The following is a 15,175-nucleotide window of genomic DNA, read 5'->3' on the forward strand; positions in this document are numbered from 1 at the left end:
GTTTGTGTCCATTTCTTACTTTGTGTGGAAAACGGTGCGTTCAGGGACATCAAAAGCAAAAAGAAACTAAAGTGATGCTGCACGAATTACCGTAGTAGATCAGAAGCAGAAATGTGAAAATAGATATTGATTATGATAAGAATAGATGGAATTGAATTTTTAATCGGGATGTAAATTCCCCCAAAGTGCGGCGTTGTTACGAATGAGGCCCATCAGTTACTATGGGGGGGACCCGGTGATGTCAAAGCTGATGTAAAAATGAAATGGGGAAGCCTGCAGATCTCAGGTGCCTTCTGCAGCAATAAAGCAAATTAGAAAAACAGCAGATGCTAAGTTGACTAATAGCGCTGCCTCGGTGCGTTTAGGGCCAGTTTGTACAGTAGGAACACATCGTGGCTTGTTGCTGCCGCAGCTCCTGGTCCACTGATCGAGTGCTCCCTGCCCCACAGCCTGTATCTGATCGTCATACAGAGGTTTCCCCCCCTGCTGCATGCGTAACATCTCTCCAAGTCCAGCCGTGGTGCTCACCAAGACCTCACCGCTTGGATCTCATCTTCCTACACGGAATACGCACGACTCACACAGAGCGAAGCGCTGAGGCGAAATTAAAACGCCAGGATTTACCTCCTCGGGTTCAGTCCAGACCGAAACGAGGCTGGGATTTCCTCTTATCATTTGATATTTGACAGATCCTCTTTTGTGTGTGTGTTTGCGTGAGTGTGTGTTGGGTGGAGTCAACCCGGAATTCTCCAAATTGGAAAAGGCACATTTCAGGTAGGTCGGCGGCTGTAGCCTACATTAATCTGCTCATAGCCGAGCAATGCAGCGAAGCATCAGGAGATGGTTTCTTTAGATAGAGAATTCCTTCATGCAAAATCATTTGTTGTTTCATGATGTGTGGTTTGCTGTTTTCTGCTCTAACCAGGGCCGCAGCTCGCACGGTGTGTGTCCACAATTTAATCCCCTTAGAAATAAGAGTCGCCCATGTTTGACAGATCTGCATCAACAATTAGCATCGTTGCATTCGGATAAAACGGTGTAGACACAGCTACAGCCACAGATACAGCCGCGTGAGCCTCAGGATGGAGGGGAAACCTAAATGGAAAAGGCCTGATAGCTTCCTACCTACGAGGGTGTGATTAAAAGCTATAAATTGGCTTTAGAGGCATGAAGGGTGGGATTGGAAAACGAATTCTCCGTCTGCGTCCCCCCCTCTGCAAAACAACGGCTTCACAACGTCCTTTGGATACAGTTAAATTCTGCTTGATGCGATGAAAATGAAATAAATAAACAAATCGATGCAAAGAAAAAAAAAATCCACAGTGAGTGTGATTTGATTCAGCAGTACCCCACCTCAATGAAACGCTTCATATTTCCGTGCACATCATTGGCAAACACATCTGTGGTCAGGTGTCCTTTCTGTGCTGGGGCTGCCAAACTGGGACGTTTCAGGAGCGAGGGGGTCAAGGGGCCTGAAATGAGAGCAAGGTTTAGTCATTACATAGATAGATGCACAGAAAGGCTGGTTGCAGTGGAGCAGATTAAGTAACGGTGCAGCTGCATTGATGTACATTGTGGAGAAAGTTGAGAGGGTGAAGGTGGAGAGCGGGCAGATGTGTAGGTGCAGGCGGAGGCAAAGTTGCAGGTTTGATTCCCGCTCCAGGAGCTGATGATTCAAAGGAAATGAGGTAAACACAAACCCCCTGATGTCTGCTGAAGTGCCCTTGAGCAACGTGCTTGAACCCTGCGGTGAACCATGCAGCTCCAAAGAGGTGTGTGTGTTCACGCCCCCCCAAAAGAAAATAAACATGCATGAGCACTGACTGAAAAATGACAAACTGCTGCCTTTTAAGCCCTTTCTTCAGGTAAAATGGAGCTTGGCTGCTCTAAAACAGATTCCCCCAGACAAAATGGGTCCTTTAAATAAAAAGGTTGTGGTAGAGAATGGCTGCTCCGGGGTTGGGGCGGGGGGGCTGCTTTGTGGATTTAATGTGATGTTCATTGACTCTGTGTGTGTGTGTGTGTGTGTCCCTTTGTGCCTGTGTTTGGCGTCACAGGAGCGCCATGAAGGACAGTATTGCCAACAACAGCACGGCCAGCATCTCCCAAGCCAGGAAAGCTGTGGAGCAGCTGAAGATGGAGGCCTGCATGGATAGGATAAAGGTACAGGGCGTTTACTGTCTGTCTGTGGGCAAATGTTTGCACGTTTCCACTTAATATTCATTTATAAATCGCCGCCGTCATTCTAAACACTGTCAGCCACAATTGTTCCAAACTTCAATTTCCTGCAACCACAAGATTTGTTATTGATTTAGAGAAATACAGATTTTTAATAAACTCTAACTTGTCTGATATTTACACTTGTTACACAAATCTTAATTGCACTAAAACAGGTCTGTTTATGAATAATAATGAATAGCAGCCTACCAGGAATAATGAATAATAAGGAATCAATAATGAAGTGAAACCTGTATGTGATACAGGGCAAAAATCTGCATATATTCAAGCTCCACTGATTAGACCCACTGAGTGCTTAGAGCAGTACAATGGCCTTCTCTTCATGAGTGGCAGTCTTCAGCTCTCAGCAAACATTTCATTTTCATACATTTAGTGTCTGAAAAAAGCACAGAATTTTTTTTTTCCTGCCTAGAATTGGCCACATTATCATACTTGCCTGTAATAGTTTAATATGTGCACACAATTAAATGAAAGTAATCATTTATTTGACTAAAAAGCTAAGGAACATGTTACAGCCTTCATCATAATGATTTTGATTCAATCCCACATACACCATCCTGCTCAACGAGTGCACCAAATGTGTATTCATCCGCGCTTTAAATTAGTCCTCTGTTAATAGACTCTTTGGTCCTGTTTGGGTAACGTTTGATAAAAACTATGGTGCCAGCTGTTTTTGTACGTTACAGAGTATTTTTAGTAATTGAAGTATACATATATTCATGATTATTTTTGAAGGTTTTCTTCTTCAGAGGCTCAAATTACCTGGCTGTAGGGCTGAAGGTGACAGCAGAGAGGCTGGGAAGGTTTTGAGAGACAGAATGACACGTTATTGGTTTTGGTAATTTCATGCAATTTGTTGCATGAATATAGAATACTGTCAGTCTGACCCTTTAAACCTTCGTCAGGGGAAGTGTCATTGCTTTTTTTGCTCGAGCTTTAGCTCTCACCTCCTCTGTGACAAACTTCACATGCTGCCATCTGGTTATTTTAAACCTCCAAACACTGAATCAAAAGGAATAGTTCACAGTATTGCTGGGAGTGGGGTGAAAAGATGGTGCCAATCTCAGTGCATGGGAAATGTGTAGCTACAGTTAGCAGCTGGTTAGCTTAGCTTAGCATAAAGAGAGGGAAACAGCTAGCGTGGTCCTGTACAGAAGCAATAAAAGGTGCTTTCCATTACTTCCAAAGCTCACTGACTTCCATGTTATATCTCTTTATATCTGGTTTCTTTTTAGGTTTGAAACATACTCAGACTGTTAACAGTCTTCATGCTAAGCAGAAACTAACCAGCTACTGGCTGCAGCTTCATATTAACAGAAGACTGAGATGTGAGTTATGGAGTTCATATCATCTAATTCTTCAACCGAAAGCGAATATGCGTCTTTTATGCTGTTCCTTAGATTCAGATGCAGAAGCAGGCAGTGTATCACCTTTCCACGCTATTCTTGTGTCACTGTTTGTCATTATGAATGTGTATATATCAGATGGACTGACACAGTAGCAGTCGACCATCACCATCACTTTGTGCTGACTGTCTTTACAAGAGCGCTCCACTGATTTAACACCGCGCTCCTATAATATTATGAGACTCACAGTGTAAAAGGGATAAAAGCTGAAGAGGCAGAGATGTCATGTGTAGTTTTCCATGCATTCTTCTTTCTGGTCAAAACTTGGCGCCTGCATTAGCCACGGTGAAACTCATGTCATAGAGTCATGTGTGTTATGCTATCAGTGGCTCATGCACACCACACCAGATTTTTTTCCCTTTTCAATCTTGACGCCTTCAGACCAATAACATCACGAGAGAGACAATTTATCAGACCTCACACAGCTGCCTCTGGAGGCACAAACCTTTTCCACATACATGAACGCTGATAATCTACTGTAATTTATTCCAACAGCCGACTGCATTCATAAAAAATGAATGTGTCTCAGCTTAGTTTAGTGCAACTTCTTCTGACAGGCGTCACATGAAGCCTCAGTTCACCTTGAAAGCACCGGTGTCACCACCTCTCTGTCAGAGTACATCTGCTGTGCACAGCAAGAAGCACCAATGTGGCGGCTGTGAGGGGTGGACCCAGAGGCGTGGTGGGCTACGGTGATTGTTGACCACTTCTGACATTAGTTTTCCACCAATTTGGGTCATCCTCTCTGAGTGTGATCACAGAGATTGCCCTTGCGTAGCACTTTCTCACGCAGGCTTCTTCTTATTTTACGTTGCCAGAGTTTGATTTCGCTAAGTGTGCAGCTTGTGATCTTAAGGTCTCCGGTTCATATCCCCAGCTGCAGTAAAGAAAATGTGGACATTTAAATGAGCTGAATTTCACTTGTTCTGTATAATAATCGGATTCGTGATACCCACAACCTCCTGCAGCTCCACCACTCAAACAGTTCAGGCCTCATAAAGAATAACTGCCCTCATCAAACAACATCTGGTTAAATATTGACTTTTGAGTCCCATACACTCTTTATGGTTGAGTCACCATGTCATAGTGCTGCTTCTCCGAATGGATGTTTCTGTTTTTCTTCCATTCAATAGATACAACCTTGACTAGAAGTAGTTGTTTTTACTGCACAGTGTTTTCACCCCAATAAAAGACGGTTGTACGTTAAATCTTGACGTGTCGTGACGACGCGGCTCTTCTCGACAGCGTTCATCGACGACTTCTCGTGCGACTTAAAAGGCCGTGTCATCATCTCATTCGGTATGCTCTTCATGTGCTCGGGGAACGATTGCCCCACAGCCCCGAGGCTGTTCGCTCAGCATTATAGCCAGGCCTGGAAGCCTGCCATACACCATCATCCCTGCTCAGCATAACAAAGGCTGCTTACAAGAAAAACTCCTCTTCCTAAAACGCAAAGTGATTATCCCCAATTTGTTATCAGGGTTTAGAAGATGCATCATGCAGACCCCTGATTTAACTTCCAAGTTGACTTTTTGATTCAGCCTGTCATTCAAACCGTTCAGTTACTCTGATATTTTGCATATTTTTTAATGACAAGCTTTTACATGCTCTGTTCAAGCCCGTATAAAACAGCTCATTTCTGCATAGATTCCCCTCTCACCATCCAAATCATAACTCTCTGTGACCCCGACTGGCCTAAGATGCATCAGGCCCTGTGTTTTGAGTTAAGGGCTAATGCCACATTCACATCATATCACACCAGAGCAGCTGAGACTGTTCACATCAGCCTCTGAGATGTAATTCAGAGTCAGAGGTGGTGACAAGAACAACAAAAGTGTCAACAAACCTGGGGCAAAATGGCTGCAAAGACATATTGAATAACAGAGAAGCCATACAGTTTCTCTGGTGGCTAAAATGTGGGTAATCATGTCGGTAATTATTGAGGGAAATCTCTTCGTTATTGGCCCAGTAGTTGTAGAATATTGTCATGCAGAATACGTGCTTAAAATGTTAACAAAACTGGTTCAAGGTTCATTTATTTATCTTTCTACAACACAAGGGTGTACCACGAAATGCCAAGTCACTTTGTTTTACCCACAAACTTTTATGTATGTAAGTGCGGCGGATGAATTTTATCCTGAGCTGACATTCACTCCTGCCTTCTTTTTGGGTCGGCTGTCTCTTTGTTTTGTTGTCAGTTTTTATACATTTGCACATTACGTTCGGGACTAATGGTGATAGCCATCACGACTGACAGAACAGAAACACAGAATATCCAGGAACGGCACGGTATGGGTCACATAGCGATTAAAGTGGCACCACTATGAAGCATACCAAGGTTGTGGTTGAATCACATTGTAATTGCAAACTGCTTGAATTTAAATGAGAGCATGCTTAATAACTTGCTGTCAGGCCTGAAATCACGTGCAAGGTAAACTAACCTGTAAATGGTAAAACATGTAAAATGATGGAAAGCTGTTATGTTAAATGAGCTGAGGAGTATTTGGATCACATAGTGTCTGAGTAGGTTTGACTTGTCAGTTTTATTGTCACTGTAACATTTTATGGAAAAAGACTTGAATGTAAATGAATGTTAAATGTCAGTCTGATCTCTGTCTGAAAGGCTTTCACTCAGCTCCATAGTGGCTCTGACAAAAAAAATGTAAGCTTTCTGAATAATTGGCTTCTGCGGCCTCATTTGGCTGCAACATGGTACATCTTTGCACCAAAATGTAAACTTATTTGCAACCAGGTTATTCTTTTTACAGGTGGACAAACAGCCTTGTTTCTTTGCTTGATAGTCAGCCATATTTAAGTTAATCTAGCGAGTTTTTTAAAGGCCAAACTTCTCATTTTCTCAAAAAACCACGTAACTCTTCGACTTAAAATGCAACGTGACATTAGTAAAGTTTGGTTTTCGGCCAGCTATGACGACATTTATATGAAATGTTTGGCAAGAGGCGCTGGGTTCACAAACCGCTTCGCTCTTTGTATCAGTGCTCACATTTTCAGCAAGTAATTAGCAGTAATGGTGTTCAAAGAAATACTTAATGAATGCAATAAAGGATGAAAAAAGTTTGTACTGATTTAGACAGCAGGCTACATTAAGCCACAGGCACTTATAAATATTATATTCTAGGTATTTATATAAGATTTCTGCAAATCTAAAAGTGGAAAAAAAAGACCTTATGTCCTCAGACAGTTGAGTTGGTGTGTTGAAAATCATGAACAGCTTTAGTTGCGGCATGCTTTCACATCTGTATCCTTTTCCCAGCAGTAGTTGGATAATCGATAGTGAGGCAGCTGCTTGTGCTTTAATAACCACTTGGCACATCAGATGTGGAGATCCAAGTGATTCTTTATGAACGGCCCCAAAAAAGAGCCACTGAAGTGCAACGTGGCTGCAAATGAAAGCAGAGGAAAGTACAAAGAAAGAGGAGAAAACAGACAGTTGGCCACGTCTGGCGATCCCTTAAATTTAATTAAAGGATCTGATGAGGGAGAGTGTGTATCAGTGACAAGAGCAGTCTCTGTGCTGCTGATTGAGGGATCACCACATTCTCATTAATTGCTCAATCAGCCAAAGGAATGTGATCTGTGCTAATTAGAAGGACTCTCCTTCCATCAAGGGGCTGCAGTGTAATTACAGTCAGTCTGGGCCTAATGACACACACTGTGCAATACCACTTTTTGTCCTGTGGGGCTCTCGCTCTCTGCAGAAACCCTGGCTGCAGTTACATGATAATATAATTATTGCATTTACTTTGATTTTGAGAATAATTAAGCTGTTTACTCGCAGTCCAAGAGACGACTTTGTTAACGTTCCCACTTTGTGCAGGCTTGCAGGATGCTCCTATTAGTGCCTGAATTCTGTCAAATAGAGAGGGGAATTTCAACTAAATATGCAGCTAAAATAATTAAACATTTAGAATATTGTGTCTTCTGAATGAGCCCATCATTTTTAATATCACTCTCCTCTTCGCTCTGCGCCGAACAGATCTCTGAGCAGGCCTGTCAGTTTTCCCTTTATCCCTTCTATAACTTCCCGGGAAACACAGGAAACACCAGATGCCAATCACAGAGTGAGGATGGGACTCAGTGAGGTAGCGAGCCATTCTGTTGTTTGCTGTTGTTTGTCATGCTGACTCATAATGGGGCACGATTATTCATTTTCATCAGTAGTGGTGGTTGTTTTACAATGTAAGACAACAACTCCCAGGATCCCACGCCACTTTGCAATGCCATACAACTCCGCCTTTTGTTTTTGTTTTGATTGACCCTGGCAGCAGAAATGACATATGTGAGTTTAATAAAATCAGCCAGCTGGATCAGAATAAGTGTTTGACCGTCATGCGTTTTGGCGTTCCCGTCATTCTCAGCTGTACTTTAGTGCAGATTAGCGATGCACAGTGAATTGTTTCTGTCGACAAGTCTTTCCTCTGTAGTCAAAGCCTGATACACTTCATGCCTCTTTACCTCGATTGTTGTCCAAAAAGTATTAAAAACACATCAGTGAGTCACGCTGCTGTCGCACTAACACGTATTAATCCACGGCTGAAAATAGTTCCGAACAAATGCGCTATTTTCTCCTGTTTGGGTAACCTTTGCTAAAAACCACAGTGTCCAACTGTTTTAGGACATTTCTGAAGCCTTTTTAAAAGGGAAGGAACATGTATGTGTGAGCCGTTTTTAATGGATTTCTATCTTCAGTAGGAACAAATGGGCTTGTGACAGGACTGCCACAGGCGAGGGAAGACCGAAAGAATTGAGAGATGGACCAGTGCACTGTTGGTTTATGGTCTTTTGTTGGGATTTAACACGACAGCAGCCTCATTGTTCCTTTGAAAATACAGAGAATACAGAACTCAGCGTATCGATCAGCAACCATTTAGACATATTATTTTAATGCCGTGAGACTGTAAAAATAATACTGTATAAGCCACGCTTGAGACTACGGCTGATAGATGATGATGGATTTCGCACGCTGTATTCTCTTGTGAGAGCAGCAGTGGGTGAGGTGAAGTGGCAGGGAGGAGATCAGATGGCTCTGTCCTCCACGTAGATCCCTGAGCCCTCGCCGTCCCTCTGATGCAGCTGCTCCTCTGCTCTCCATTTGCGGCCTCCCCTCCCATAACCTCCCACTCAGCTCCCCAGTAGAAACCTACATTCACATGCAGTCTGGCTGTACTGTAAAATTCATAGTCAGTGTTTGACTTTGTAAAATACAATATGCTTTCTGCCTCGAGGCAAGAAGTGTGTTGTTAGTCCCACCCTGCATTCCCCTCAGCTGGTCAAGGTTCCGCCTTTACACCTGTCAGTCATCTGGATGAGCTGTCTCTTCCTGTTGCCTGAGGCTGAGGTAACAGGCATGAGTGCAGTCGCCACAGGCACCGACGAGCTGGAAACACAGACAGTATGCAGTTTTAAAGAAAAAGGAGCCATGCAAGAATTCACCCCGATTCTGGACGGGTCTAATCGGGTGCAAGTTTATCTCCGAAAGCATTTTCTCTGAGAGGAAACACACAGGGAGACCAGCCTGAGCTTCTGTGCAAGTCTGTCAAAATGAAAACAGCTCTTCTCCAGCGCTCTGTGCCTCATTCACTTCCACGAATGTTTGCAGTTTTCTTGGTGATCAGGGTGGCGTCTCAGATTGATTCCAGTTTCGCTGACAGTCTGTCAATCAGTCATGTGACTCGTACATCCTCATAGCACTGATCGTCAAGTTAACCAAACAACTTTACCATCATCTTTTTATAATAGACTGCAAAATATTAAGTCTTGAAGGACAAAGAAAAAAGCATACAGCTGTATAACCAGCTTGACACAAAATACGATAATGCATGTGAGGCATGAATAGGTAAAAAGGTTGAGCCTCCATTTTTAGCCATGCTAGTGGCATGGCTCAATATTTCGTCAATTATCTGATGGATTGCCATGAAATTTAGTTCATGACCCCAGAGGATGAATCCTGAGGACTCCATCAGGACAACATGTTAATTTCTCCAATTCTTTCCCATCAGCCTCAGCTTTATTTTGTGGGGATAAGCAAATGTTGGAATGCTAACTAAAACGGTGAACATTATCCTTAAACATTGGGGCATGTTAGCACGCCTGTGTTAGCATGTAGCTGAAAGCACTGCTGCACAGCCTCACAGAGCTGTTAGCATGGCTGCAGACTCTTAATCTTGTGCAATGCAAAAGAGCAAATTTTACTCTTTCCACTAAAAATTTCATAACATAGTATATTCAAAGCTGCACCGTCTCTTAATACTTGTGAATAACCCTAACTGGAAATAAGTTAAGGTTATCTAGATTTGACTTTAACGCTTGAGCTAAAATTCAAATTGTTCTCCCGATTTTTTTTTTGTTTTTTTTTTCAGGTACAGATGTAATCCACTGAACTCTACAAAATGACCTTTAATCTAGTCCTTATTTGATCCTCCTGAGTTTAAAAGTGCCAAGTTAGAAATCCAACATGCCTCCCTCTGAATGAGCAGCTCCCCAAAATCTCTTTGACAAAGATACTGTCTTAATTCCTGTGTGCTATATTGAAGAGAAAAGACCAGATGATTCATTTCCACAAAATGTGCAGCTCATAAATCTTCATGCAGCATCTACCGAGTATTTCTGGGGCATTTTAGGCCTTTATTAGAAAGCGACAGAGGAGAGATGACAGAAAATGAAGAGGAGAGAGATGCAGCAAAGGTCCCCATCAGATTTGAACTTTAAAGTCACATGAATTATATATCAGAAAACCGGAAACAGCTTCAGATGCCGCCCCGATGAAGGCAAGACAGTTAAAAATGTTGAAAATCAAGCTGAAGAAGTTCAAGTGCGACTAGTCTTAGTTTGATATCCCAAACACCATTCAAGACAGTTTAAGGAGAAGAGATCAGTCACTCAGGCTGTTCAGACAAACAAGTTTAAGTCATCGTTATTATAGATTAATCATCTGATCACCTCTGTGTGCTCTTGTGTTTCATCTCAACGTATCAGGTATCCAAAGCAGCTGCAGACCTGATGGCGTACTGCGACGCCCACATACGCGAGGACCCCCTCATCATGCCCGTGCCCGCCTCCGAGAACCCTTTCCGGGAGAAGAAGTTCTTCTGCACCATCCTCTGATGACCTGCCTGTAGAGCCGTACAGGTGCAGGCATGGCGTTGCCTGCCTTCTCTGTCTTCACCACACCTGAAGCTACTGGCCATAGGCGTTGAGTTGAGTTTTGCCAGGTGGACACTCTGTTGTTGGTCAGCTCTGTCCTGGTGGCTGAAGGTTTTGGGGGAGTCAGCTACCAAACTGGCAACCCAGTGAGCGTATCATGTCTTGTTAAATAGGTTTGTTATTGCTTTGTTATTAGAGAACAGCCTTGCTCAGTGCTTAATGAGATGAGAGATGTTTTTTTTTTTCTTTTTCTTATTTTCTTGTGCTAGATCTTAACATGCCTCAGGAAACAGAAATTTGCCCAGTGTTTAGGACTTTTTTAAACGTTTATTTTCCTTCCCTGTATCTGAATAAAAAAAAAACACTCATCTTTGTATCATCTTGAACAGAATTCCAGTTCGTTTTTTTATTGCTTTCAGTGAACAGGTTTGACTATTTGTAGCAACACTTACTGAAAGCACCAGTGAAATTTGACACTTCCCTCACTAGTGGTTTCTATTTCAATTTGCCTCCACAGTCACCGATTAGCCCGCTCGTTTTGGTAATGCAATACAGTCAGATTCAGATTAGAGCGCGAAAACATAGTCAATTATTTCAGTTGGTGCAAACTGCACTTATAATGAGAAGGAGGTGGCTGCACATCAGTTCTGCTGCAAATAAATAAATAGGCTCTAAGGTGCAGAGCTAATGTTTCAACAGCGAAATGAGTTCTTCAGGGTTATCACTGTGCAAACAACCCTTAAGTCAAAAATTATTTATGAATCTGCCACCTCCTTCGCAGGCCCGCTCTAATGCGTTCTACCTTTGCTGCTGTGTTTGATTTACTCGTCATATACTTCACACACTCCAAATCAGAGACACTATCAGTTAATCCTGCCGCCCTCGACTGGAATATTTTTACAAGTTGCAGGAGATCTTTCCCTCTTATATCCTTAACGGCCTCGTTTGTTTTCTGGGCATGTTTCCTGAGCCTGATTCTTTTTGCCTGTCCTAGAGTGAATGGCAAGGCCTTTGACATTAATGCCAAACCAGAGGCCTGCATGTTTCTCTGCTCCTTTTTGACAGCCCCCTCTGTTTCCGAGGGACTGTCAGTCTTTTAGAGTGTACAGTATGTTACAGTGCCAATTTCTGTGAGAGCAGTGTGATCTTCACACTGTGGTCCCACAGCCTTTTTTCCGTTTTGTTTGTTTTGGAAGAAAAAGCACACTGTCGAAACATTTCCTTTACATGGTAGTTGAATAGCATTTGCTAATTTTTACGACGAATTGTTATGATCGTTATTAATATTGTTATTATCAGTAGTATTATTGAATATTTGTTGCACAGCACTGACTGCTACATGACGTTTAGTGCTACTAAGCTTGTATGATACTTAGGAGAAAAAAGAAACATTTATAAATCATGCAATTATTGATACTATCTGAGTATTTTTTAAAAATAAAGGTAAGGGTCGGTTTACATAATATGATCCCTTCGGTGGTTCAGGCTTTTTGCATCATTGTTTCTGTAAAATTCAAAGAAATTTCCTCCTGGTACTTGAACAGCCTTCGCATTAGGAATCAACCTGACACTGGACTGTCACAAACACAAACTATTGGACTCAAATTGTTTTCAGGATAACTGCTGTCTTTATTTCCTGTCAAAAAAAAAAAAAAAAAAAAGCAAACCTGAGACTGACCTCAGGGCGCTCTCACTGACCTCATCTTAATGATGGTGCCAAATCTGAAACAAGAAATATAAAGGCTAGAGATGAATATTGCATGGATTTATTTCTATCTATAACAGAGAGAACTATTATGATATGAAATATTGCCTCTTCGTTGACTTTCTGGGTGCTACTCTGCACAGAATTGGAGTCCGGATATGTCGACAATGTGCAGCTGTATTCATGAATGGAATTATCATTTTGGTAAAAAATAGCATTTAAATAGCAGGCTTTGTAAATCCTTTGATGGATCAAATGAATTAAAGGAAAACGGCAACCCACGTGTGCTGTGTCTTCGATATTTGTGCGTCGTGTCTCTGTCTGAGCAACAGTCTGTCCCATCACACCGTTAACATAAAATGCCACTGCGAATCGTTCTGGGTTTGTGTAGAGGAACATGATAGTCTGGTGTGTAGTGGAGACCTCCTGTGGCTGAGCTGAACCACAGGCCATCTGGATGCACCGTTCATGTGTCGTGGCATTTTCTTTAATGGATTATGATTCAGTTCAGCTGCAGCCAGTTTGCTTTGCAGTGTAGTTAAAAAAAAAAAAGAAAAAAAAAAGCAAGACATCAGTTGGCGCTGCAGGTCGCATGAAGGTTCGGGGAATCAGCCGCTGACATCAGCATTCAAATGTCCTGCTGTAGCTGTTTCATGTGTCCATAGATGCATGTATGCACAGCCGCACCTGGGAATAGATATCAGTTACTTCCGCTGATCATAGCAGTCAGAATTGCTTTCTTTGGCCTAATCCATCATTGGACAGGCACAGGAAGCAGCCTGGTGATTCACTCTCATAGGCCAAATTCCAGTTTTCTATAACTGAACAGACCGTACAAAATAGTATGGACACTTTTGATGAATGACATTGATAAGACACGTGTCCCTTATTGATTTCTCTGAACCAATCTCAAAGGAGCAGAATGTAATTAAAGAGAAGCTAGAAGGGGGATATTTTTTCCCGCCTTGGCACAGCTGTGGTGTGGATTATTATCAACATTTATTTCAAGTTAAAGGCCCTGAAAACCTATTTTCTCAATCAGCTCCGTACTGTGAATGATGGGGTCCTGCATGAACGCAGCATTGCCTCCTAAAGTTAGAACAGTTTTTTTTTCACATGAGGGGTTTCTGTCTTATTTTTTTTCCTGTGCTCTTCTCACTCACTGAGAAACGTGATGTCACAAACTTCTGTGCACCAATCAGGATTTAGCAACATTTGAGTCAGAACGTTTGTGGGTTGTTTGGTCGATAAAATCTGATCCAGCCACACCCACATAGTCCCGATGAAGCAGATCAGCTGCATTTTTGAGTGTTAAATACATACCTGAGGATGTTTAACTTTAAATGAACTGTTTGCCAATTAGTCTTGACTAATTGAGGTTATAGAAAAACACTTCACAATCACAAAATTATGCCAGAGGGTTTTGCAGTCCGTACAGCATGCGGCACCCTCTGAATTTGGATAAGAAAAATCCTTTCATGGGAGAAGAGTTTAGGCACTATGGAGGAAAAAATCAGAGTTTTATGTACCACTAAAATTAGAAATTCAAGAAATAGGTCTCAATATTATGTAGTATGCACATGGTTCTCAGCTGGGACCTGACGAGATGAAAAGAAATTATAGATCCACAGAAAAGTGCAGTGAGTGCTGAGTGTTTCGAATGCTGCAAAGCAAAAGAGAAAGAGAAGAAATGCATGGGTTGGAATAGTATAAATAGAGCATAAACAGGTTTCAACATATAAATAACAAGCTCAGAGTTAAGAGCATAAACAACAAACTCGAATAGAGGAGGACTGGATATCTGCAGTAGAGCAGGATCTTAGATCGTGTTTCAAGAAACCCCAAATATGCTATGAATAGCCTTTTCCTTTCAAATGAATAATGTGTTGCAGAGAGAAAACTGAATCATTGTAATCAGTAAATTTATGAATATGGCCCCAAAATGAATTATATAATGCACAGGAAAGTAATTATCCCTAGGGCAGTAGGTTATCTAATACTGGAAATCTGTGCTAGAGCAATTTTCCAAATTGAGCACTGAGCCCCCAAAGTGTACGCAAAATACATGAGAATAGTATTCATTTCTGATAAGATTATGCATCTACAGTCGCAGCATGCTGTTCTGGTGTAGCTTCATTTCTACTCATAACGGCGGCACAGTGCATTCCCATTACATTAGTATTTTTCCCTAGGATATTGTAGATGGTGGAGTCTTCTTTAAAATAACATTTATGCAACACTGGAACTCCATTAAAATCAGCACAAATGAAATGTTTACAAGCATGGCAGCAGGCGCTCTTGGTGGTGTGGCCCACTCCTCCTCTTCAGGAGAAACACTGGTGTTCTCAGAGTCAGAAGAAATCCTCCTCAAACACCCCTCTCCATGCACAATAGATTCCATTTAAATGATTTATGTGCAGCACAGAGGAACGGGTTTAATAACATTATGTTCTAATCTTAAAGCCACAACATGTCACCTGGCTTTTAGAGGTATAAAATGATTCATATGTTAATTTTCTTCTCTGCTTAGAAGGTTTTTCTCACTTCATAAGAAATTCACAATGTAGACAGAAGCAAACAAACCAAAAAACCTGACACTTCTTTATGTGATAAACATGGGGAGGTTCACCTCGGCAACACTGTTTGTAGCCATAATCAGTGT

At 41.9% G+C, this 15,175-nt stretch overlaps 1 protein-coding gene across 1 annotated transcript; it reads left to right on the plus strand.

Annotated features, from left to right (window-relative positions):
- Window positions 1–357: 357 nt before the first annotated feature.
- On the plus strand, window positions 358–12,794 carry gng4 (G protein subunit gamma 4). Its single transcript, XM_076743513.1, has 3 exons — window positions 358–774; window positions 2,058–2,163; window positions 10,641–12,794. The coding sequence occupies exons 2-3, from the start codon at window positions 2,065–2,067 to the stop codon at window positions 10,767–10,769; spliced, it is 228 nt and encodes a 75-aa protein (XP_076599628.1). The 5' UTR covers window positions 358–774; window positions 2,058–2,064; the 3' UTR covers window positions 10,770–12,794.
- The last annotated feature ends 2,381 nt before the right edge of the window (window positions 12,795–15,175 follow it).

Source organism: Chaetodon auriga, chromosome 11 (assembly GCF_051107435.1).
Source record: "Chaetodon auriga isolate fChaAug3 chromosome 11, fChaAug3.hap1, whole genome shotgun sequence".
Lineage (NCBI taxonomy): Eukaryota > Metazoa > Chordata > Actinopteri > Chaetodontiformes > Chaetodontidae > Chaetodon > Chaetodon auriga.